The following is a 23,787-nucleotide window of genomic DNA, read 5'->3' as shown; positions in this document are numbered from 1 at the left end:
GTGCAATCCTGTGCATGTTTTCCTGGAAGTAAGTCCCACTGTGTTCAACGGGACTTACTGCCAGGTAAGTCTGGATAGGCCTGCAGCCTGAAGAACTCTGAATAGCACTCTTCTGGGAGCATGGAAGAATATAGAGTTTGCAATGCTGAGCCTGACTCAACCAAGTGCTCTGTCTTCTGACACAGCATGCAAGGAAGATTGCAGGGGGGCAGGATAATGGAAGCCACCCTTTGTTTTGTCCCACACGCCTAATAATAGTAAGGATGCTAGATCTAAGTGTTGAATGCAACACGAAATCGTATAAATTATTTCATTAAAAGAAAATCCTTTTTCCATGCTGAACCTTCAGAATGTGCGCAAGAACATGGGGTGTCCATTGTGTGGATGCAGTGTCAAATGACTTCCCATGTCCAGTGAAATTGCCACTCATTACATATGAGCCTCTTCCCACTGAATCCTGAAGCTGTAGAATAGCCTCTGGGATTTGCTTGTTCAGTGCCTTTGGGGTGTGTGTGTGTGTGTTAAAAAATACACTGCCCACTTTGGGCTGAAGAGCATTTAGCAGATCACACCCAGACTGACTTCCTTGTTTGTTAAGGGACGTTAACTTAGAGCTTCCTAGTTTGGACATAACATAAATCTCTGGATTAATGCAGTCCAGGGTCTTAGAACTTAAGCCAACGGAGGAGAGGATGAGTTCTCAGCCCCAACATTTTCCCACTCTTCCATAAACCACAGAGTCTAGAACAATTGTCTGAACTGAGTTGTTGTGGTTTTTATATGATTTTGTAAGCTTCCTTGAAGGGTGGGAGTCGTGGGTTATATTTTTAAACTAATCAGGGCTTCATTTTTTAACGACTCTTCTTTCAGCTCTGCAGAGATCTGCCCCAAGTGCTGGACTCTAATGACCATTGCCATCCGCATCATAGACCGGGCACTCGTGGGTAAGTGGCCAATGGCCATGTAGCAGCTGTTGCCAGACTGACCATTTTGTCCACCTTTCGGAGACTCGCCCAAGTCATAGTTTAAGCGCCTTCCAGCAGTGTGTACCATATTTTCATAATATATGATTTATCCAGTACCATTTGTGGAACCTTTTTGGGAAGTGTAAGCAAAAGAAGGTGGGTGCTTGTCCCAAGGAACTTCCAGCCTAAACTGATGGGGGGCAAATTAAGCTTATGCATCAAAAATTTTAAAACTGGGTCTCATCCTGCAGATGGTGATTAAAGGTGAATTCTGGGTCTGAAAAGACAGGAGGTTGCACATTGCTGTGCTGATGCAGCTTTTTCTATCCAAGCAGACAGACAGGACGGACATGGAAGCTACGGTTCCTTTTCCATGTTTAAGTCCTAGGGCTGGAATGGTGTCTTTAAGAGGGTACCTAATGTATCATTCTGCAGTCAGGAAAGGTCAATTTTCCTTAAATTTCTAGTGGATATGATTACAACCAACTTCTGTAAGCCTCCCAATTATGGGGACTCCCTGACTTTCCTTTTCATGCTTTTGCCTCTGTTACTACTGTCAGTCCATGCAGCCTAACTTTCGCCAGCAATATCTGCAGATTGGTAAACTGCTGAATTGGCTCTTCCCTTTTACCCTCCTTGTATGCTTTGTACCGATGGAATGCTTCTGTTATTTTATATTGCTGTATTTGTGTATGTGTGTGGGTGTTAGTATCTACTGGTATAAATACTAACACGTGTGGTATTGCAGTTCAGGATATGCTTGCTCAAATCTCACTTTAGCCCTGATCAAGGCCTGTTTCCTTCTGACTCTCGGTCTTTCCTTGCTGCCACACACACACCCAGCCAATCACACACACACCCAGCCAATCTGCAAGATAAGAATAATAATGGCAGCCTACCTTACGGGACTGTTGTAAGAATTGCTGGGGTGATGCATGCAGAACGCCATGAGCACTCGCAGCACTAAGGTTTTATTCATGCATTCTTGTCAAAGCTATTGCCTTTTGTGCTTTCTGCTCTGCTCTTCTGCACCTCCAGAGGACTTTGGCATCAAGCACCGCCTCTGGGTGTACTCGGGACGGAGAGGCGTTCATTGCTGGGTGTGTGATGAATCGGTCAGGAAGTGGTCTTCAAGTCTCCGCTCTGCAGCAGTGGAATATCTCTCCCTTGCGAAGGTGTGGTATCTTTAGGACAGAAGGAGGTGGAACTTAATTTCTGCATTGCAGGGGGTTGGACTAGATGACCCTGGGGGCCTTCCAGCTCTACAATTCTATGATTATGTGACACTGGAGGGCAGAGAATCAGTGGCCCTGTTAAGCTACAATACTGGCCTGTCACGTTGGGACATGCCCCTAGGACAAGGAAAGGCAGAGCACAGTGTCATGACCAGAAGCAATCTTTAAGTGTATTAACAGAGAATCCTGCTGGATCAGGCCACAGGCTCATCTACTTGAGCACTGTTCTCACATTGGCCAGCCAGTTGCCTCTGGGAAGCCCATAAAGCATGACATTTCTTGCTGTCAGTGGAGGGGTGAGTGGCATTAACCAGAGCTCATTTTGCATATTTTGAATTTTCTGGTGCATTTTCGATTCATTTTTAATCTTGCTGGCTGTTTTGAGCTTCTAGTTTTCTTTCTTTATTTTGTATTTAAATGTTTTCTTGTTTGTAAACTGACTTGGAAATAATAATACAGTGGTGCCCTGCAAGACGAACGCCTCGCAAGACGGAAAACCCGCTAGACAAGAGGGTTTTCCGTTTTGGAGGCGCTTCGCAAAACAAATTTCCCTATGGGCTTGCTTCGCAAGACAAAATGTCTTGCGAGTTCCTGCGGGTTTTTCCCCTCCCCCCCCCTTTTCCTAAGCCGCTTATCAGCTGATCCGCTGATAAGCCGCTTAACAGCTGATCGCTAAAAGCCGCTAAACAGCCTGCCGCTAGGTCCCAGCTCACAGAGGACCAGCGCCCAGTGGATGTCATATACAAAAGTCTTTATTGAAGTTTAGTTTCCATTTCCAAGCTCTGGGCGCGCAGACCCACGTCTTGACGCTAGCCCGGCTAAGTTCCCTCTGACTCGCTGCTGAACCCACACCAGTTTAAGATTCTAGCCTTGCTCCACCTCCTACGCTGTTCTTTCCTCCTCTGGGTCCTTCTGCCCTCTGATCTTACCTCCTTCCTGGATTCCTCTGACGCTGACCCCCCTGAGTCTCGCCCTTCCTTTCGGCGGGCTTTAGGACCTGGCTCCCTGTCAGGACTCCCTGCTGTGCCGCTCTCCTGTACATTTGAACTTGGCGCGCGCGCCCAGCCGGTAACTTTCCTTCTGACCGTTTCCCCGCTCCCTGATGTGGGCGTTGCCAAGCCTGACTCCTCTCCTCCCGCTGGAGATGAGAACACTGGTCCCGACTCCTGGGACTCCCCCTCCCCACTGCGCTCTGGTGGAGAAGCTGGTCCTGATTTCCAACTGCTGCTCAGAGACCCCCCGCTGGCCCCTCCCTCCTGGGGCTTCCCCCCTGGAACCCCCCTCGCTCTGGCCATCGGTGCTCACTTCTGTGAGTCCTCCGATTCGCTAGAGAGGCTTGTGGATTGACTCTGCCCTCTGTCACTGCCTGCTCCCCCTTCGTACTCCTCCTCCTCACTTTCGATTTGCTCACTCTGCTTTGCCTCTGCTCCTGAACCCCTGACAAGCGCTAATCCGCTAAGCTGTCAATGGGCTTGCTTCGCAAGACGAAGAAACCGCTATACGAAGAGCCTCACGGAACGGATTAATTTCGTCTTGCGAGGCACCACTGTAATAATATATATTTTTATTTATTTTTACCGCGCCCTTCCCAGTTCAGGAAACCGGCCTCAGGGTGGCTAACAACAAATTTAAAACACTTAATTGATGCTACAAAAAAACCAGCATAGAATACAGTATAAATAACAATAAAATCAAAAATCAATTTAGGGGGGAAATCCATCTAATAAACGTTAGATAGACTGAAAGATGCTTAAAGAAACCAGCCTAAAGTAAACCTCCATATTTCACAGGGTGGCGAAGAGACCATCAAGAAGGTGACTCTTCCGGACAACATCCACCCTTTCATCAGGTCAGTTCAGGCAACAGCCAGGGAATTTATGGCATTTCTAGCTTAAAGAGGTTGCACATCCTGAATTGGTTGTTCAGCAAATGTTAAGCTTTAAGTGCTGTTTTAAGCTGTGCTGAGAATCACTATGGAATAAGGAGGTATGGACTGCATTGTGGCTTTCTGATGGAGAAGGGTGAGTAGAAGCTATAGGTGCAACTATTGATGAGGCTCGTGGGCAGCTTTCTACAGTGGCATTCTGTTTCACTTAACCATGAACCAGGGGGCTTAGAAGAGCCTTCTATATACAGTGGTACCTCTGGATGCAAACGGGATCCGTTCCGGAGCCCTGTTTGCCTCCTGAGCAGAACGCAACCCGCGTCTACGCGGGTTGCACTTCTGCGCATATGCGTGACGTCATTTTGAGCGTCTCAGCGAGCGGCGAAAACCGGAAGTAACCCGTTCCATTACTTCCAGGTCGATGCGGGACGCAACCTGAAAAGATTTAATCCGAAGCGACTTTTAACCCGAGGTATGACTGTAATAAGAGCCTTGAGCGATGGGAGAGCTTTTGGGCTGCTCCTAAAACCCTAAAACTAGAGTAAAAGGTAAAGGGACCCCTGACCATTAAGTCCAGTTGCGGATGACTCTGGGGTTGCGATGCTCATCTCGCTTTACTGGCCGAGGGAGCCGGCGTTTGTCCGCAGACAGCTTCTGGGTCATGTGGCCAGCATGACTAAGCCGCTTTTGGCGAACCAGAGCAGCACACGGAAACGCCATTTACCTTCCCGCTGGAGCGGTACCTATTTATCTACTTGCACTTTGAGGTGCTTTCGAACTGCGAGGTTGGCAGGAGCAGGGACGAAGCAACGGGAGCTCACCCCGTCGCAGGGATTCAAACCGCGAATCTTCTGATTGGCAAGCCCTAGTCTCTGTGGTTTAGACCCAAAACTAGGGTAGGCTGTGGTGCAGAACAGGCACCTCCGGTTGCGAATTCCTTGGGATCCGACCGAAGCGCCGGAATGGATCCTGTGCACAGCCAGAGATACCACTGTACATATTTCCCCAGACCTAGGCAAGAGCAAATGAAATGCCATTGAGGCTTTTATCACCTCTGTGTGGCAGGCTGTTCCTGCTGAAATTCCCTCTTTCCCAAAAGTCTATGTGTGGTGTGCGAGTGTCTAAACATACTGCACCTTTCAGTGCAAAGGCCACCCACCTACTCCAAAGCACCTTATAAAGGATAACTTTGTATACGTAGGAGGATAATTGAGCTTTATATACATAGCAGGAATGTTGTGCTTCCAGATGATTGACGACATAGTTCACTTGTGGTGCTTTCAGCCCATGCCCTCGGTAACCTTCCTTGTGCCCATTCACCTGCCTCACCACCAAAGTTACCCCTCTGACTCTCTGATGTTTTCCCCTCTTCTGTTGCAGCGAATCTCTAAATGTGGTGAAGCGCTACTTCAGAGAGTATGCACTTGTCGAGCAGGACATTCTTGGAAGTAAAGAGAGCTATGAAAAAGTGTTGGCTTTGGTCCCAGAGAATATCCTTTCAAGAGCCTATGGGGCGTGCCGGAGAGTGCTGCACATCTTGCTAGTGACATGCCCATAAAATCAGGGATGAGGAACGTGTGGCCCTCCAGATGTTGGGCTGCAACTCCCATGCAACATGTTATACGGCCAAGGATGATAGGGGTTATATTCCATTAACTTTAGGGCCACAGCTTCCCCTTTCCTGCAATAAATAGTCAAGGCCGTGGGGGCAAAAATCCAGATACCCCTGGGTCTGTTTACTGGCACTTGTGTTGATGCAGGGGTCAGGAAGCAGATTTATCCCGTATCGGAGGCAGCTGTTGTTGTTGGCATCCGTTTGCCTTTGGGGGTGAATTCAAACTTGGAAGGTTACAGTGCCTGCTATGGCATTGGAGACCGATATGGGAGGGACATGCTTTGTTGCAACCGGGGCAGATGAAGGCATCTGGTTGTGCTGGTGCAGATGCACAGAGAAGCGTTGCTTCTCTCTGCGCTCCTCCCAGCAGGCATTCCTCCTGTGGTCACTGCTAGGGATGCACAACCTGTCTGTCTGTCTCCAAGCATTGCAATAATCTGCAAGGGAGTGCCATATGGCAGGGGTAATGTTGCCAGCATTCAATTTTTGTAGCACAGAGTTGGTCTGCCATCAGGCCTGGTGCCTGAAGCCAGCTCCCCGTAGTGCACATCCTTGGGGTTCCTGCTATCTCCCACGACCAAGCCAGTGTAAATCTCACTGAGACAGGAGTACAGTCATACCTCGGGTTGCGAACAAGATCCATGCGGGAGGCACGTTCGCAACCCACAGTGTTCGCAGCCTGAAGCGCTGCGTCAGCATACACGCGTGACACGATTCGGCACCTCTGTGCATGTGCGTGATGTCATTCTGTGCGAGTGCCGAAACCAGGAAGTAACCCGTTCTGGTACTTCCGGGTTCGGCGCAACCCGCAGCGTTCATAACCCGAGGTATGACTGTACAAGCTGTTGAAATTCTGCCTTGGTCAGAGGAATGTGCCTACCTCTCCAGGCACCGGCTGAATTCCTTTTGACCTCCCCCTGCGACTCCCGGCAGGTAAACACGGACGAGGTCTTTATCGGCGATTTTTCCCAGACTGTGAGAAAAACACACCATTGCTTCTCCCTCCTCCTGCTTCCCCAGGGAGGGGAAATAGACTCAGACAGAAATGTATCTACATGCTTTTATTCCTGTCTTTAGCAGCCATACAGATAAAGATGTCTGCACTCTTCACAAACAACAGCAGAGAGAAAATAAACTCCACCCTTGTACATCCTGTACAGGTCATATGACACACACTGAGCTCACGTCCGGTGCTCAATACGGAGAATGGACTGCCCCTTTCTTGCCATGGTAACAGTCACAAACATCCAGTCTGGCTTTCTAACCACCTGCAGCTGGCTTAGCTGCTGCTGCTTGCTTCTGCATTGCTTCTTTATGGTAACATACTCCCCCTAAAGAATCAATGCGTGCAGCAAGCAATGCATGATCCAGAGAAGAAAACAAACAGTTGTTATGTGTATAACATTCCCCTGTTGTTTCAGTTCCACCCTTGGAACTACCCGCCACTGGTTTCACCAATGTACCTCTCTGGTTGTGTGACTTCCAAGGAATGAGTGCATCTGCATTACCTTGGTTAGCAACTCTCTGTTGTGCCTTTGTCTCTGACTCAGACACAGCTTCAATCTGACCTTGGTCGTTTACAACAGCAACACATGCAATAGCTAGGTTGGCAAACTCTTTTGAATACCTCTTGGGTGGTACACCCTTCGTTGCTCTCTCAGACCTACGTAAGAGGTGCTGCTCTTCTCTGCTTTCTGGTTCAGCCTTTGGACTCTTTGGAGAACCAGTACCAATTGTAAACAGTGGTTCGTCGTCCTCCTCTGAGGGTCTAGTCATTATGTGAGATTTTCTCTCAATGACTGTGACAACTGAGCTGTCTGAGCTATTGCTGTCATCATCAGTACTACTGAATTCAATAAAATCAACATCATCATCATCAGAATCATCATCTCCTGTGGGAAATGTGTGAGCAATCACTCTCTCCTGTTCAGGAGCACTCTCTAGAAATTTTGTGAGAATCACCTCACCAGATTCAGACAAAATTACTCTGTAGAGACCCTTTTCATAACCCACAAAAATGCCTCTGGCATTCTTTACTCCACCCGGAGCTTCTGTCCTCACATGAGACCCAAAAACCTTGAAATGGGCAACAGAAGGTTTTCTGTGGAACAGTTTCTCAAAAGGAGAACTTCCCAACTCTTTTGAAAACTTTCTCAACCACGTATAACAAAACGACATTAGCGATTCAGCCCAGTACTCATGTGGCAGATGTGAACTTAGCAATTGCGCCTCCATTCCCTTTTGCAATTCTTTGTTCACCCTAACACAGACACATCTCTTCCATGCTTCTTCGGAAGCAGCGATTTTGTGTCTTATCCTTTTCTTCTGCAGGAACCTCTGGAAATCCTGTAAAAGAAAAATTGGCTTCTCATCTGTGCAAAGACAATTTATGTCAGCATCATGCATATTTTTAACCTTGTCACAAAACTCTTTAAACCTTTCTAAGGCGTCTTTTGGTCTCTCCAAAAGATAAATCCAGACAAAACCTGTGAAAGAATCAACACATATTAGTTAATATTTTGCATTGCCTCTAGAAGGTGCTAGAGGACCAATCACATCAGCATACACGCGCTGAAATGCCCTGTCGACCCTCGAGGTGACCTGCTTGGTGTTCTTCTTGGCTACACCTGCAAAAGAAATCATGTTAGAATTACAATTCATGTAATCACTTTGATCAAAAGTCAACAAATACAGTCCATCTTTCTCTTTGGCAGAAAGATACAACTCTCCATCTTTGTAGATCTCGCAGCTCTGATCATCATAGGACAGTTTTAGTCCCTTCTTAGCAATCTGCGAAACGCTGAGCAGATTGTACTTCAACCCTGGAACCAAATACACATTGTTTATAGTCAAGTTCAGACTTTCAAGATACACAGTCCCAATTCCGGTCGCTTCCAGCTCTTGACCATTGGCCTGTTGTACAGCGAAGCTTTGCTTCTTAAACGTCGAAAATAGCTCTCTGTGATGGGTCATGTGAACCGTGGCCCCAGTGTCCAAACCGAAAGAATTCCCCACTTCTGGTGTGGCTTTTAGGGACATCAAAGCCTTTGCAGGCTTCGCCTGTGACTTGGCATGACTTTTGCCTGATGCCTCAGACTTCGTGGAGCTTCCCTTGGTTCCTTTGTGCTGACGTGGCTTCTTACAGTTCCGCTGAAGATGCCCAGTCTGTCCACAATTGTAACATCGGGCAACGTTCAAAGCTACAGCATTTTCTCCAGTAGCAACAGCAGTGGGGGTGTCAGAACTCCGTTCTTGTCTCCCCCTTTCCTTGACCTCCAGTGCAGCAAGTCTGTCCTGTTCGTTAAGGACAACCGCAAACACCCTCTCCGAGGTCAAATCCTGCGCCGGAAGGGACCCCAGCTGACTGGCAACGGTTTTGTATGTCCGATTCTCAGCGTGTCCCAAACCTCTTTCGCGTGCTGTAAATCCTGTATATGCACAAGCTGAGAGTCTGACACACACAGAATTATAGCCGTTCTCACCTTCACATTCTGTGACTCCCAAGCACGCGTTGGTGCTGCAGGGATGGGGTTCTCAATCACCCCAAACAGTCTCTGATTCTGCAGCAGGGCCTTCATCTTAATAGACCAAGATGAATAATTGTCATTAGTCAGGAGGGGTGGAGAAGGCAGGGCTCCCCCCTTCTTGGCATCCATTTTGAGTCCTTTGCCTTAACTCTCAAACACAAGCCTCTAAAATCCAATAGCTGGTTTGTTTACGCTATTGGCACCTGGCAGCTGTAACACTGGCTGCTTGGAAAGTTACTTTCAAGAGTTCGTGAGAGCCTAGTCAAAACAAGCTTTGTTTTTTCCTCTCTGAGGCACAGCCTGATAGCCCAGCCCTTTTGAGTAGGTTTCCACTCCACTGACGGGCGTTGCTTAGCAACAGTGCATTCCTTTCTAGTACAGGAAACCACAAGAATCTCTGGAATGCAGGCCTCTTCTCACTCGGAGCTGTTTTTCCAAAACGCTGCTCCGGTGAAGCAGAGAATGAATCACTCTGCATTCACACTTTTAAGCCCGAAATTCTCATACCTTGGGCTCCGTGGCTTGGCTGTCAGCTTCTTCTGATCAGCTTCTGGCTTCAGCCCCTCACTTCAGGCTTCCATGGAGCGATGAAAACAGCAGCTCTGCTACTATTGTTGCAGAGGTCGATGGATCAAAACCATCCTCTGCTACCACTGTTGAAATTCTGCCTCGGTCAGAGGAATGTGCCTACCTCTCCAGGCACCGGCTGAATTCCTTTTGACCTCCCCCTGCGACTCCCGGCAGGTAAACACGGATGAGGTCTTTATCGGCGATTTTTCCCAGACTGTGAGAAAAACACACCATTGCTTCTCCCTCCTCCTGCTTCCCTAGGGAGGGGAAATAGACTCAGACAGAAATGTATCTACATGCTTTTATTCCTGTCTTTAGCAGCCATACAGATAAAGATGTCTGCACTCTTCACAAACAACAGCAGAGAGAAAATAAACTCCACCCTTGTACATCCTGTACAGGTCATATGACACACACTGAGCTCACGTCCGGTGCTCAATACGGAGAATGGACTGCCCCTTTCTTGCCATGGTAACAGTCACAAACATCCAGTCTGGCTTTCCAGCCACCTGCAGCTGGCTTAGCTGCTGCTGCTTGCTTCTGCATTGCTTCTTTATGGTAACACAAGCATGCTAGGAATGTGAGTTTGGGAGAACATATCTTTGCTTGAGACTCTGTCCTCTGTCCACTGATGCAGAAACAGCATCCCTCTAAATACCAGCTGCTGGGGAAATTGAGTGGGAGAATCCTGTTGTGTTCGTATCCTGCTTGTCGGCTTTCCATAGGTGTCCAGTTGGCCATTATGCAAACAGGATGCTGGACTTGATGGGCCTTTGGTCTGACCCGGCAAGGCTCCTCTGCCCCAGGCACCAGCAGGCCTTGGACCAGATTTGAAACTCCTTAACAATTTGGCCCACCAGTTCGAAAAGAACTGCTTCAGGAATTCACTAAAAAGCACGATTCGGTCAAGCGCTGGGAGCTTTTGACAAAAGCATTGGAAAGACACAGTGTAAGTATTTGAGGTAGCGGGGGGGGGGCATGTGCATCATAAGAATCTTTTGGGTAAGTCCCTAGGCTGCCAGCACTGGGTGATGGGGAGCAAAGCAGCGTGAGAAGCCGGCGAGGTTTTATTTCTTGACCAAGAAGTGGGATTGACAGCTGAATTCTAAAGCAATGGGAGTGTTGGGATGGGCAGTGTTTGAACCCATCTTGATAAAAAGCACTTCTCACTAACCCCTTCTGCTGATTCCACCCCTGCCCCCAATATAAAACTGTTCAGTGTTGCAGTCATAGAGTGCTCTCTTAGGTGCTGTGGTGGCACAACCCACAGTAAAGGGACCCCTGACCATTAGGTCCAGTCATGGCTGACTCTGGGGTTGCGGCGCTCATCTCGCTTTACTGGCTGAGGGAGCCGGCGTACAGCTTCCAGGTCATGTGGCCAGCATGACTAAGCCACTTTTGGAGAACCAGAGCAGCGCATGGAAACGCCATTTACCTTCCCGTCAGAGCGGTACCTATTTATCTACTTGCACATGCTTTCAAACTGCTAGGTGGACAGGAGCTGAGACCGAGCAACAGGAGCTGACCCCTTTACGGGGATCCGACCCGCCGACCTTCTGATCGGCAAGTCCTAGGCTCTCTGGTTTAACCCACAGCGTAGCCTCCTTCTAATAGAGGGGTGAAATACAGATGCCTACAAAAGATCCTCCCAAGTTTGAACCCTTCCCAATCTTCCTCTTCCTTCCCAGAACACACTCAAGAAAATGGCGCACACTGAGTCTGAGATCATGCTTCAGTACTGTTTTCCACGGCTAGATATGAATGTCAGCAAAGGAATCAACCACTTGTTGAAGAGCCCCTTCAGCGTTCACCCCAAAACAGGTTGGTTGCATGATGCTTCAACATACCTTCCATTTAGTCAAGATGGCGATCTAATAGGGTGTTGGATAGTGCCTTTGGATCTTGGATCTGGGAGTTCACATATCCCCTTAGGTGTGCCAGCTTCACTCTTGCCAGTGTCCTTGGGCCACTCGCTTGTCTCTCTGCCTAAACTACCTTGCAAGGTTGTTGAGAGGGTGAAATCAAAGAGGGCCACCTAGAGCGCTCTGAGCGGTGGAGGAAGGGTGAGATAAAACCATCTTGGTCAGTGGTAGTAGCAGTATTGTTGTTTCCCCACCAAAGCATGTAGAGTTATATCTATGCTGGCACCCAGAAAGGCCCCTTCTAACTTGCTCATTGCCCTCCTTTAGGACGTATTTCAGTTCCAATCGACCTGAAGAAACTGGATGAATTTGATCCATTTGCTGTTCCCACTATAAGGTATGAATGATCCAGCTTTGGGCACATGGAAAGTTGAAGCGCAACACATGCTGCCATTTGTCTCTTGGAGCACAGAGCAGCTGCAGCAGTCTGTGTTACCTTCACTGCGTAGTCTAGGGATAGCCACTGTGGTGGCTTCCACATGCTGTTGGACTACAACCCCCATCAGCCCCAGCCATCTTGGCCAACAGTTAGGAATGATGGCCATTGCAGTCTAACAGCATCTGGAAGACACCATATCAGCTGCTCTTCATGTGGTTAGACCCTTAGGTCACTGGACTAGGAGGATTACAGCATCTTGGGTTAACAGAGGCATCACTGTTCCCGTAGCTTTTTTTAACCGAGGGGAGGAAACTCCTGTTTCTTACTCTTAATTATTCGTGTGAATATAAATCCTGCGTCCAGCCAGGCTTCCCTGCGCAGCCTCTGTGTCTCCGAAGCTGGCCTAGCAGGATAGCAGAGTAGCAGCGGTCCTGCGTCCGTGTGAGAAAAGGGATAAATCAAGTCCAGAGACAGTTGGGTTCTTATCTCTAGTAGTGTTTATTTACAAGCCATAAATCAGTCTCATTCCATCAGAGCTTTCCGGCATTTCTCTGTGCTTCCAAAAGCACACATTCACAGCCTCTCAGGTGAGCTGTGTATCTCAGGCAGAAGCGAAAGCAAGTCTGCTCACAGACTGTGACGCACTTCTCTGCATCGAGCTCCTCCCAGATACAGGACACCACGGAGTTTTAACCCTGTCAGTTCCAAACTCCACATTAATTTCCTTTAACCCTCATATCTCTGCAGCCACAACACAACATTCTCCATTATTTATTTACTATCGACGAGCAGCCTCGTGCCCTTCATTGGTTGGGAATTCTAAGAAACAAAAAATAAATAAATGGTGGCAGTTTTGAAATCGGTAGTTGCAATCACTGAAGTTTTGAAAGGTTCAGTCCGCCACCTTGCTTCAAAATGGTAACCAATTATGTCCAAACATAAAGGAAAACCTCCTGCTGCTTGATCTCTAGAACCGTTATGCAGGATTTGTTTATGATATTGTATGGAGTGTCAAAATGCATAGTGAACAAACAACTTTCCAAAAAATGTAATAGATGAGATTTATTAATAAGGTCCCAGGGCAGGTTCTTCTGCCTCAGTTTTGGCATAGCCCAGAGCTGGGGAACTTGTGGTCTTCCAGATGTTGTTGGACCCCAACTCCCATCAACCCCAGCCAGCTGATAGTCAGGGATGATGGGAGATGTAGTCCAACAACATACAGAGGACTACCCGATGTTGCCTGATCATATGCATCAGTGGGTATAGGAGTGCTAAACTACATAGGACCAAGCTGTTGAAAGAGTTCCACCCTGTAATACAGAAGGTGGATTTGAGGAGAGAATATTCCTAGAAGGAGTGGGGTTGTAGGTTAAACCATAGAGCCTAGAGCTTGCCGATCAGAAGGCCGGCGGTTCAAATCACCACGACGGGGTGAGCTCCCATTGTTCAGTACCAGCTCCTGCCAACCTAGCAGTTCAGTGCAAGTAGATAAATAGGTACCACTCTGGCGGGAAGGTAAACGGCGTTTCCGTGCGCTGCTCTGGTTCGCCAGAAGCGGCTTAGTCATGCTGGCCACATGACCCAGAAGCTGTACGCCGGCTCCCTCGGCCAATAAAGCGAGATGAGCGCCGCAACCCCAGAGTCGGCCACGACTGGACCTAATGATCAGGAGTCCCTTTACCTTTACGGGAATTGCAGCAATATTTTGAAAATCCTAAAATGAAAGAGTAAAGCTTAGCATGAGCTTCTGAATCATGGCATTCTTCATTGCAAAAATGCAACTTCCAAATCCAAAGCTTTTATTTTTTTAAAACACACACACAAACACAAACATTATATCAGCACACATCACCCCACATCAACCTGGTTGGGAGCTGAGACAGGTGGGGTCCTTGGGAAGAGGCTTTCCCTAGGGAGGCTTGCCTGGTGCCTGCTCTGTTTTGTTTTCAACACCTGTGTTCTGCTGCCCCAGAAACTACTACTACCACTATTAGTAGTAGTAGTTATTATTGTTACTGTTATTATTGTAACTGGTGTATCCAGTATATGAAGCTAATGTTGTCAGCCAGTAATAATTTAGTGGGGAAGGTAAACGTCATTTCCGTGCGCTGCTCTGGTTTCGCCAGAAGCGGCTTAGTCATCCTGGCCACGTGACCCGGGAAAACTGTCTGCGGACAAACGTCGGCTCCCTTGGCCAGTAAAGTGAGATGAGCGCCGCAACCCCAGAGTCGTTCGCGACTGGACTTAACTGTCAGGGGTCCTTTACCTTTTTACCAGGTTTTGTGGGGTTCCTGATGTTTCTGTTTTGTTTTAGCCGCCTCTGTCATGAGCTGGACACAGTTAGCAACGACGAGGGGGATGCAAAAGAAAATGAAGGGGAGCCCGAAAACTCTCGGCGAAGCAGAGGTTCGTAGAAGGCAGCATAAGACCTTGTGAAATCTTCACCCACTTTCAAACATGAGATTGATTGTAATAAGGCAATAGTAAAACGTATACAGTGGAACCTTGGTTGCCGAACATAATCCGTTCTGGAAGACTTCTGAAATGTTTGACAACCGAGGCGCGAAGAGCTGTCGGTATTTCAATGTTGAAAATGGAAAAACATGCCGCAGAAGCCGTTTGACTTTCGGAGTATGTTTGAAAATGGAAGCAACTCCTTCTGGGTTTTCAGCGTTCGGGTTCTGAAACATTCGGCTTCCGAGACGATCGAAAACCGAGGTTCCACTGTTCAATCACAACAACATGGCGATATTTAGAAGTTTTAAGATGGTTTTTAATTTTTTAAAAAAATGTTTTAAGTACAGTCGTACCTTGGTTGATGAATGCTTTGCGAGTCTAATGTTTTGGCTCCGGAACACCGCAAACCTGGAAGTGAGTGTTCCAGTTTGCGAACGTTCTTTGGAACCTGAACGTCTGGCTTGGCTTTCGCAGCTTCCAGTTGGCTACAGGAGCTTCCTGCAGCCAATCGGAAGCCATGCCTTGGTTTCCAAACGTTTAGGAAGTCAAATGGACTTCCAGAACGGATTCTGTTCTACTTCCGAGGTACGACTGTACTGTATGTTTTTTTTTTTTTATACCGTATTGACTTAACATTTTTCTGTTTGCTGCCTTGGACTTGGGAGAAAAGGCAGGATCCAATATTGTGCTATGTTTCTTCAGTGCAAGCATTTTCACTTGCCAGAAAGGACAATTTCTCTCTCTCCCCCCATCCAATGTTCCAGAGTTCTGCCAAACCACCAACCACTGAGCCACCGAGGAGGAGATGGGGGGGGGGACCCATCACACAAACTGATGGGACCCATTGGTTGAATCTCACCTCTAAAGAAATAATAATAATAAAAATAAATGAGTGAAATCCGTGCCATGGCAATCATTCCGTAAGCGCAAAGATTTCTGCTTGCATGTGGAATGTTCTCCCCCTTCCCCCCCCCGCACAACCCCTAAATCTGTTGTAGGGGTTCCCCCAGTGCTTCAGAGTAAATTTGGGGGGGGGAGTCCTGCTGCACAAATGTAATGTATGTTATCCGAAAGGAACAAAAGATACACAGCAGTCATTGAGTTCTTACATAGGCCTGTAACGGGCTTGGCCTCAGAATTACATGTACACGCATTCAGGGCCAAACCCTGACACGTGCGTATTTATAGCCTGTTTGGCTAGAACAGGGGTCAGCAAACTTTTCCGGCAGGGGGCCGGTCCACTGTCCCTCAGACCTTGGGGGGGGCGGGCTTTATTAGGGGGGGAATGATGCAAGAGCACCACGAGCTCCAGTGGCTGCTTACCTGTGTCTTGCGAGTGGCAGGGGCTGGCAGCGGCGGAGGGCTGCTTAAAATGGCGGCCACTCAAGCGCTGCTGCTGCTGGCACCAACAAAGCCCAACCCCCTTCCTCCTCTAGGCAGGGTGGGGAGAAGCCAGGAGGAGGGAGGGAGAAGGCGCCGCCGAAGCCGCTGTGTGAGGGCGAGGCAAAGAATACACGTGCTTGCGATCCATGCAGTGATTCCCAGATCGTCCGCAGGCCGGATCCAGAAGGCAGGTGGGCCTGATCCAGCCCACGGCCCTTGGTTTGCTGACCCCTGGGCTAGAACAGAGGTCAGCAACCTAAGGCCCATGGGCCGGATCCAGCCCATGAGCCTCCTGGAACCGGCCCATGGCCAGTTCCATGGATCGGCGGTTGGATTCCGTGGTGGTTTTTTTGCGGCACAGGCACCATTTTTTTTTGCCAACATTTACCCCTCACCATGGCAGAACCTCCTCCCTCCTCTATCCCTCCTCCTTGTGCAGCAAATTGCCAGCCAATCGCCTGCTAAGTTTTGAGGCCCTGGCCAATTGGCGAGCGGCAGCTGCACATGGCCAAGAGGAGGAAGGGGGCTGGGCTGGCTGAGTGCATTTTCAGCAGCCCCTTGTTGGAGCAAGCTCTTTGCCACTTCAGCAAGCTGTTATGCCACCGCCCGTGCCACTGCTGGCAGTGGTGGAGGAGAAACGAGCAGCCCAAAAGCAACCCTTTCAGGCTGCTCATTCCTCCTCCATTGCCACCATTAGCCTCTGCCTCTTGGCAGCACCCTAGGTAGGCAGGGGGACGGGACGGGACTTGGCTGGGGGAGAGAGAAGCCCTCTCTGCCATATGCGTGTGCACACATGCACTCCAGCCCACCAGGAGGTTTGTGATGCGGTGAACTGGCCCACCCTCCAAAGACCTTGACGACCCCTGGGCTAGAATGTGAGATTAGGAGACTGACTCTCTTAACACTGATCAGAGCACATGGAGGGTGGCAGGGGAAAATGGGAACAAATCTCACCCTGCCTTGTTGTAAGTTCCAGAGCTCTGCTGCTTTTTCTCCCAGCTGGCTCAGAGCAGGCTGGGGGAAGTGTATTGAAACATCTCCATCTAGTGGAGAAAGCTGATATGTGTCCCTTACCTTCGGGGGCAGATGAGATACAGGCTGTGTATACACCACACATTTAAAACACACGCATGCACCTCAGCAACCGATTCTGGGGACTGTACTTTGTTAAGGGTGCTAGGAATTCTAGCTCCCTGCAGGGTAAACAACAGTTTGCAGGATTATTCAGTGTGTGTGCTTTAGAAGGATGGTGTGTATGCAGCACATACTCCTACTGTTTTTCTGTTGTAAAAGGGCATAGGGAACCTGAGACCCTCCTGTGGTTGTTGGACTCCATCTCCTATAATCCCTGAGCATTGGCAGTGCCAATCTAGGGCTCAGGGGAGTCGGAATCCAGTAATATCTGGAGGGCCACAGCTTCCCCAGCTGCGTGTTCAGATTATTTAGTTTAGCATGGAAAGTGAACAGCCTGACAACATACTTTGTTGTATGTCTTCTGTTTATAGATTACAAGAAAACCAGCCTGGCTCCATATGTGAAAGTCTTTGAGCAGTTCCTGGAGGAAATGGAAAAATCTCACAAAAAGGAACGTCTCAAGGCTAGCGGTAAGGGCTTGAGTCAGAATGAGAGGGTTGGCTTGTGCTCCCTGTGCTTTCCCCAAACGTTTGTGTGGCGTTTGTACGGAGCCCCCAGTCGTCTCACGGACTATTGACCCGTACACCACTAATCCGCTGCCACCAACCAGGTCCTCCCCGGTAAATCACTTAGTCTCATTCAGGTTCTCAAGTTAACAAAGAAGAGTGTAGTTTATTGCAGACACAAACAAATTTTAACTGCATTCCAAACATTGTTACTCTTTACCTTCTTAGTCTTATTTTATCCTGTCTCTATCTCTTCTACCTCACACAAGAACCCACTGCAGTAACTGTCTCTCTGTTTCCAACTGCCTGCCAACTGCTTTTCCAACTGCCTTTCCCAACCAACCAACCAACCAACCCACTAAAACCAACCAACAACCCACTCCCAAACCTTGGGCTAAGCCCTTTTATAAACAGGTAGGCTCCGCCTCCGGCTTTCCTATTGGTCTACATTTTAACCCTTTCTCTCTCCCCTGTACAGACATTTTCAAACCAACGGGCAAACGCCAGTTTGTTACCCCTGTATGCAGTCAGTTTTACTGGGGACCTATAAACACGCTTTAGAAGGTTGTTTTTTTACAGAACACCCTTGCTTTACAGAAGATATGTACCGCAGCTCTATTGCATCCTCCACTTTGAAATTTGCTTTGGTTATTCTTGTACAGTGGTACCTCACAAGACGAATGCCTCGAAAGACGAAAAACTCGCAAAACGAAAGAGTTTTTCGCTTTTTGAGTTGCTTCGCAAGACGGATTTCCCTATGGGCTTGCTTCGCAAGACGAAAACGTCTTGCAAGTTTGTTTCCTTTGTCTTGCAAGTTTGTTTCCTTTTTCTTAAAACAGTGCATTCACTTCGAGGAGCAACTCATAGCACGCGGTGTGGTAGCCTTTTTTGAGGTTTTTGAAGACTTTGGTGATTTTTGAAGCTTTTCCAAAGCCCGTGCTTCGCAAGACGAAAAAATCGCAAGACGAAAAAACTCGCGGAACGAATTAATTTCGTCTTGCGAGGCACCACTGTATGTCTTGATTTTGGAGTTTTGCTTATTTTGCTCTGTGACAGAGGCTATGTACACACCATACATTTAAAGCGCGCACACACACACACACACACACACACCAGGAATCCTGGGACCTGTAGATTGCCCCTCACAGAGCTACAATTCCCAGCACCCTTAACAAACTACAGACCCCAGGATTCTTTGGGAGGTTGCTTTAAACATATGGCATTACACAGCCTTAGGCTGAAGGCAGAACCACAGATAAGAAAGGTGGGTCTGCCACCCAAAACAGCTGCCCTAGCTTTCTCATTAAAAAGGTAAAGGGACCCCTGACCATTAGGTCCAGTTGTGACCGACTCTGGGGTTGCGGCGCTCATCTCGCTTTACTGGCCGAGGGAGCCGGCGTTTGTCCGCAGACAGCTTCCGGGTCATGTGGCCAGCATGACTAAGCCGCTTCTGGCGAACCAGAGCAGCGCACGGAAACGCCGTTTACCTTCCCGCCAGAGCGGTACCTATTTTTCTACTTGCACTTTGATGTGCTTTCAAACTGCTAGGTTGGCAGGAGCAGGGACCGAGCAACGAGAGCTCACCCCGTTGCGGGGATTCGAACCGCCGACCTTCTGATCGGCAAGTCCTAGGCTCTGTGGTTTAACCCACAGCACCACCCGCATCCCAGCTTTCTCATTACCACCCCCCTAACATGGTACAACTTCCACTGGTGTTGTTACACTGGGCTTCTCTGTTTTACGTAACTGGCTTCTTCTAGTGGAGGTCAGGGAAACAAAGCATAATGATGTCCAGATGGCAGGGAACATTGTATTACATGCTACAGAGCAGGGAACTCGACACCGGGCTATTTTGGGTAACAATGCTGTTTTGTTTGCTTTGTTTAAGGGCCCCTCCAGACATGCCTTCTATAGCGTTGCCCGTACTATTTATACTGATCCTCAAAAAAGCCCCAGAAACAATGCCGTCATTGTGTCAGTTTTCCAGTTTATGTCCATCATCCCTGTTCTTTTTTAAACTTGCTGCAAAAAATCCAGCAATATTCAAAACTCTGGAACCGTTGTGCAAAGGCACCCTGGTGTGGATGTTCATTCTGCAGATACTCCACTTTCGGGGGTGGGGGTGGGTGATCAATGATATGTTCCTCAACTTGGTGCCTTTTTCCTGCAGCCACCTAAGAGTTCTGTAACTTTAAAAATAAATAAATTGGACATGCCTTTTGTAAGTTGTTTTAAACTATTTTTAATATTGTATTCTAATTTTTCAACCTGCCCTGGAGCCTCAGGGTGAAGGGCAGAATAATAGCTATTGTTATTAATTTGTTACAGAACATGTTAGATAATACCTTCAAACTATGCCTTACCGGTATATTTTCTCTTTTTAGATATGCAACTGGATTTCTGAAGTTTTTTGGACATTCGATGTGCAGTAACGAGGAACCTTTCATGCAGCCAGACAGCTGTGTTCATCTGCAGTGGAACGTATTTTTAGCTGCCTTGTTAGATTCTTGCAGCAGCAAACCACTTTCATTTACAGAAGCAGACCAAAGTAATGATAATCCCCCCTATCCAAGGGCTGGTGATTAGAATATAATTAGGAGCTCACAGTCTTGTAGGTGCCAGCAGCAGAATACAGAGCCCATGTGGCTAAAGGACCTGATGTAAACCACCCACATGATTAAAATGTAAACATTCAGCAGTAGTGTTGAAATTCCGCGTAAGGTGGGAGCCTACTCAACATGATGTGTCTTTCACTGGTAGCAGATAAAAGAAGAGTTTAAATCACATACTAGCACAGAAAAATGGTGTGGTGTTGTTTCTCCTTGAGATAAACTTCAAAGAACAGGAAATTCTGGATGGTACTTTGAAGGAGAGGGAGCCTGGTTTGATTTGATTACCAAGAATCAGATGTTCAGGACTCGGCAGAAAACATTGTGGCACGTTTATGGCAAAAGAGGCAACAGGCAATGTGCTAAGCAGCCCTGATTACCTCATCATCCTCTATTTTCCAGTATAGCTCTTGTTGGTTTTATCCCCTGCCCCCATTTTTTTAATGCAGAAAGTTCAGTATGCATTTGCTTTTGAATAGGATGCCTCTTAGATTAACGGTCCTGAGTTAATGAATGTAAGCTAGGTATTTTCTGTAAATATCTGGGCAGCTTTTCATTCTCAAGAGTTTGCATTTTGCCCCCAAGAGAGGCACTAGAACAAACCTGCTCTGCTTGTGAGCCACCAAGCTTAAATGCCACTTGCAGGTCATGTATTATGGCAGCAGTGCCTAATTCTCAGCCCAACAGCCTAATCTGCCTCCAAGCCTTTTCTTCTGCCCCCCTCCTGCTACCAAAGTCTCTGCTGATTTCTATTAGCAGCAAAAGCTAAGTCGATGCAACACAGAGATTCTGCCAGAGCTATACAAACTTTTGGCCACACCCACTGAAACACATCATAATCCTAGCCATGGCTACTTGGAAGTATGCCCTATTGAATTCAGTGGTTTTTGCTCCCAGGTAAGTGTCATTAGGTTTGCAGCCTAAATCAGTCTCTGAGTTGCAGGTATTATAATAAAGCAGCATAAGGCCTTAACCGTGCTCCAAAATGAATTTTTGTGACAAAGTATAGGGGGGAAGTCCGGAGAGGGTTACAGGAAGTGTGCATAATAGCCATGTGTGCATTGCCCACCTCTGTAGTGCCCAAAAAGCAGGCTGAGCAGCTTGGCTCCATGTATTTTATAGGCTGTGTACATTAATGTATGCAACATCTATGCTGGAACCAGCAGTGCCTTCCCCACTTTCCTGTTGTTGTTATCTTTCTTTTAATTCTGTACAGGCTAAATGTTAAGACTGTTTTATTTTATCACCTTAGAAGGAATTTGTTCATGTTGTCCTTTTTTGTTTTCTTTATATTTAAAGCTCCGTTGTCCTAAAATCTTTACATTTTCATAAATAAATGTTTCAAAAGAGCCACAAAAGTTGTGAGCTTGCATACGGTCTGAAAGGAGGAGAGAACCTACTCTCTTCCAGTTTACATGTGTTTCCTCAAATGGTTGCATAGACACAAGGGTTTGCATCCAGGTGTCCTGCCCATTGAGCAATCACCCTGATTTGTTTGAAGAAAGTTTGTGCAGAGGTTAGAGGACATTGGCTTCTTATTGAGCATCAGTTCTGATTTGTCTGCATGGAGAGCCACACTGTACATTAAAAGCATATTTAACACATGACTAGTTCCCCCCGCATGGAGTCACAATTCTCAGCCCCCTTAACACAGTGCCCTAGATTTTTTGGAGGCTGTCATGTGCTTCAAATGTGTGCTGTGGAATCTTTGTCAAGCAATTCCTATCCCGTAAAGGTAAAGGGACCCCTGACAGTTAAGTCCAGTCACGAAGGACTCTGGGGTTGCGGCACTCATCTCACTTTACAGGCTGAGGGAGCCAGCGTTTGTCCGCTCCGCAGACAGTTTTTCCGGGTCATGTGGCCAGCATGACTAAGCCGCTTCTGGCACAACAGAACACTTGACACCAAAGCAGCGCATGGAAACGCCGTTTACCTTACCTATTAATCTACTTGCACTTTTTGGGGTGCTTTCAAACTGCTAGGTAGACAGGAGCTGGGACCGAGCAACAGGAGCTCATCCCGTCATGGGGATTCGAACCACCAACCTTTTGATTGGCAAGCCCAAGGCTCAGTGGTTTAGACCACAGCACCACCTGCATCCCTCTTATCCCCATACTTCCTAGCATATTTTCCTACCATGTTCCTTACCACAAAAAAAAATTTACTTGGAGTGGGGTGGGTGGGCGGCACAAGAGTATCAGATCCACTCTAATTATGTTGCCTGAATTTTCTGGTATGAGACTGAATTCTACCCACAAAACAGCAACAGCCTGGAAGTGCTCAGGGGGCTTCCACACCAGGCAGTTAGTGTGGAATTGCCTCACTTGGGATTCAGTCCCAACCCTGGCTGCTGCCCAACAGTACTTAATGGAGTGGCAAGGCCACTGTTAAGTTGACACAGCGATTCTTCAAACAGCTCTTGTTTATTCAGAGGCCAGAACAGAACAGAACTGAAGGGCTCAGTCAGCCTGCTTATATAGAGCTCCGGTACAACGTTACTGTAGCAACTTTCTAAAACTCTCCAATCACTGAACGTCACTTTCGATCCTTCATTTGCATAACTACAGTATCCCCCTGCTGGCCCAGGGTGAGAACTTCAGTACATAACAGCCACCACCTCATGTGCTGCCCTGCCAAGTCAGCACAGAAGGGGGGAACAAGCAGCCTGAAGTTGAGGCAGCAACTAGGCCCAAAGAATGCCCCACATCAGGGCTTTTTGCCAGCAGCACTTCTACCTGCACGTTTGTGTGGAAATGCTGATGGGAGGGACACTAGCATCCCTCCACAAGCAGAGGCCAGCAGGGCTGGGTGGAAGGATAGCTCCAACCAACACACACACACACACACACACACACACACACACACACACCCAGCCTGGGGCAAAGAGTTTGGATTGCTCTTTCCTTTTTATAGGGTATATATACACAGCAGCAGCATCCATCAGAGTTGTCCTCCATTCCCCATGGCTGTTTCTTTTCTCAGGCTGCAGCAAATCTGACTTTTTTTTTTGGTAGAAGTGGAACAGCAGCACGGTCTGCAGGTGTGGTGAGCTTTGTTATTCTTTTGTCTTTTGTCTCATGACGGAGCCTCAAGAACATCTTATAGGATGCTTATGAAAACCTATGAGATGGCTATGAAAGCTGCGAAGAAATCTTACTTTGCAGCTTCCATTGCATCCGCTAGCTCTCGCCCGGCACAACTTTTTAGAATAATTAGGTCAATAACGTCCTTAGGAGGACAACCAAATTTAAGCACAAATTCGACCCACAGCTGTGAGGCATTCGCAAGGTTTTTTGCGGAGAAAGTCCTGTTGCTCCACCGTGACCTCCCTGCCAATTTAGATACAGTGACTGAACTGGAGGCCCCTTGACTGACTTCAGGTCCAGTGTTGGACCATTTTGATCGGATACTCCCTACTGATGTGGATAGATTCCTCCAAGTTGGTAGGCCCACCACCTGCCTCCTTGATCCGTGCCCGTCTTGGCTGATTAGGAAGTGTCCAGATGTTGCGCGGACCCCCCTGGTTGAAATTATCAATTTGTCCCTTGACACGGGGACATTCCCAGGGGAATTGAAGAAAGCAGTGGTGTGTCCACTCTT

The 23,787-nt window shown here is 47.8% G+C and overlaps 1 protein-coding gene across 5 annotated transcripts in view; it reads left to right on the top strand.

The window, feature by feature from the left end:
• The window catches only part of PRIM1 (DNA primase subunit 1), a 111,457-nt gene extending 90,297 nt beyond the window's left edge, over window positions 1–21,160 (top strand). For all 5 annotated transcript variants that reach the window (XM_081844767.1, XM_081844770.1, XM_081844768.1 and 2 more), the window contains 10 exons: window positions 871–944; window positions 2,004–2,140; window positions 3,991–4,049; window positions 5,466–5,575; window positions 10,655–10,746; window positions 11,486–11,618; window positions 11,987–12,056; window positions 14,413–14,504; window positions 17,444–17,542; window positions 19,963–21,160. In XM_081844767.1, the coding sequence (XP_081700893.1) occupies window positions 871–944; window positions 2,004–2,140; window positions 3,991–4,049; window positions 5,466–5,575; window positions 10,655–10,746; window positions 11,486–11,618; window positions 11,987–12,056; window positions 14,413–14,504; window positions 17,444–17,542; window positions 19,963–19,982 (886 nt within the window). In that variant the 3' untranslated portion in view covers window positions 19,983–21,160. The remainder of the gene's footprint in view (window positions 1–870; window positions 945–2,003; window positions 2,141–3,990; window positions 4,050–5,465; window positions 5,576–10,654; window positions 10,747–11,485; window positions 11,619–11,986; window positions 12,057–14,412; window positions 14,505–17,443; window positions 17,543–19,962) is intronic.
• The last annotated feature ends 2,627 nt before the right edge of the window (window positions 21,161–23,787 follow it).

This window comes from Podarcis erhardii (genome assembly GCF_964252035.2).
Source record: "Podarcis erhardii genome assembly, chromosome: 2".
NCBI lineage: Eukaryota > Metazoa > Chordata > Lepidosauria > Squamata > Lacertidae > Podarcis > Podarcis erhardii.
The sequence above is the reverse complement of the archived record's forward strand: the minus strand, read 5'-3'. Positions and strand labels throughout refer to the sequence as shown.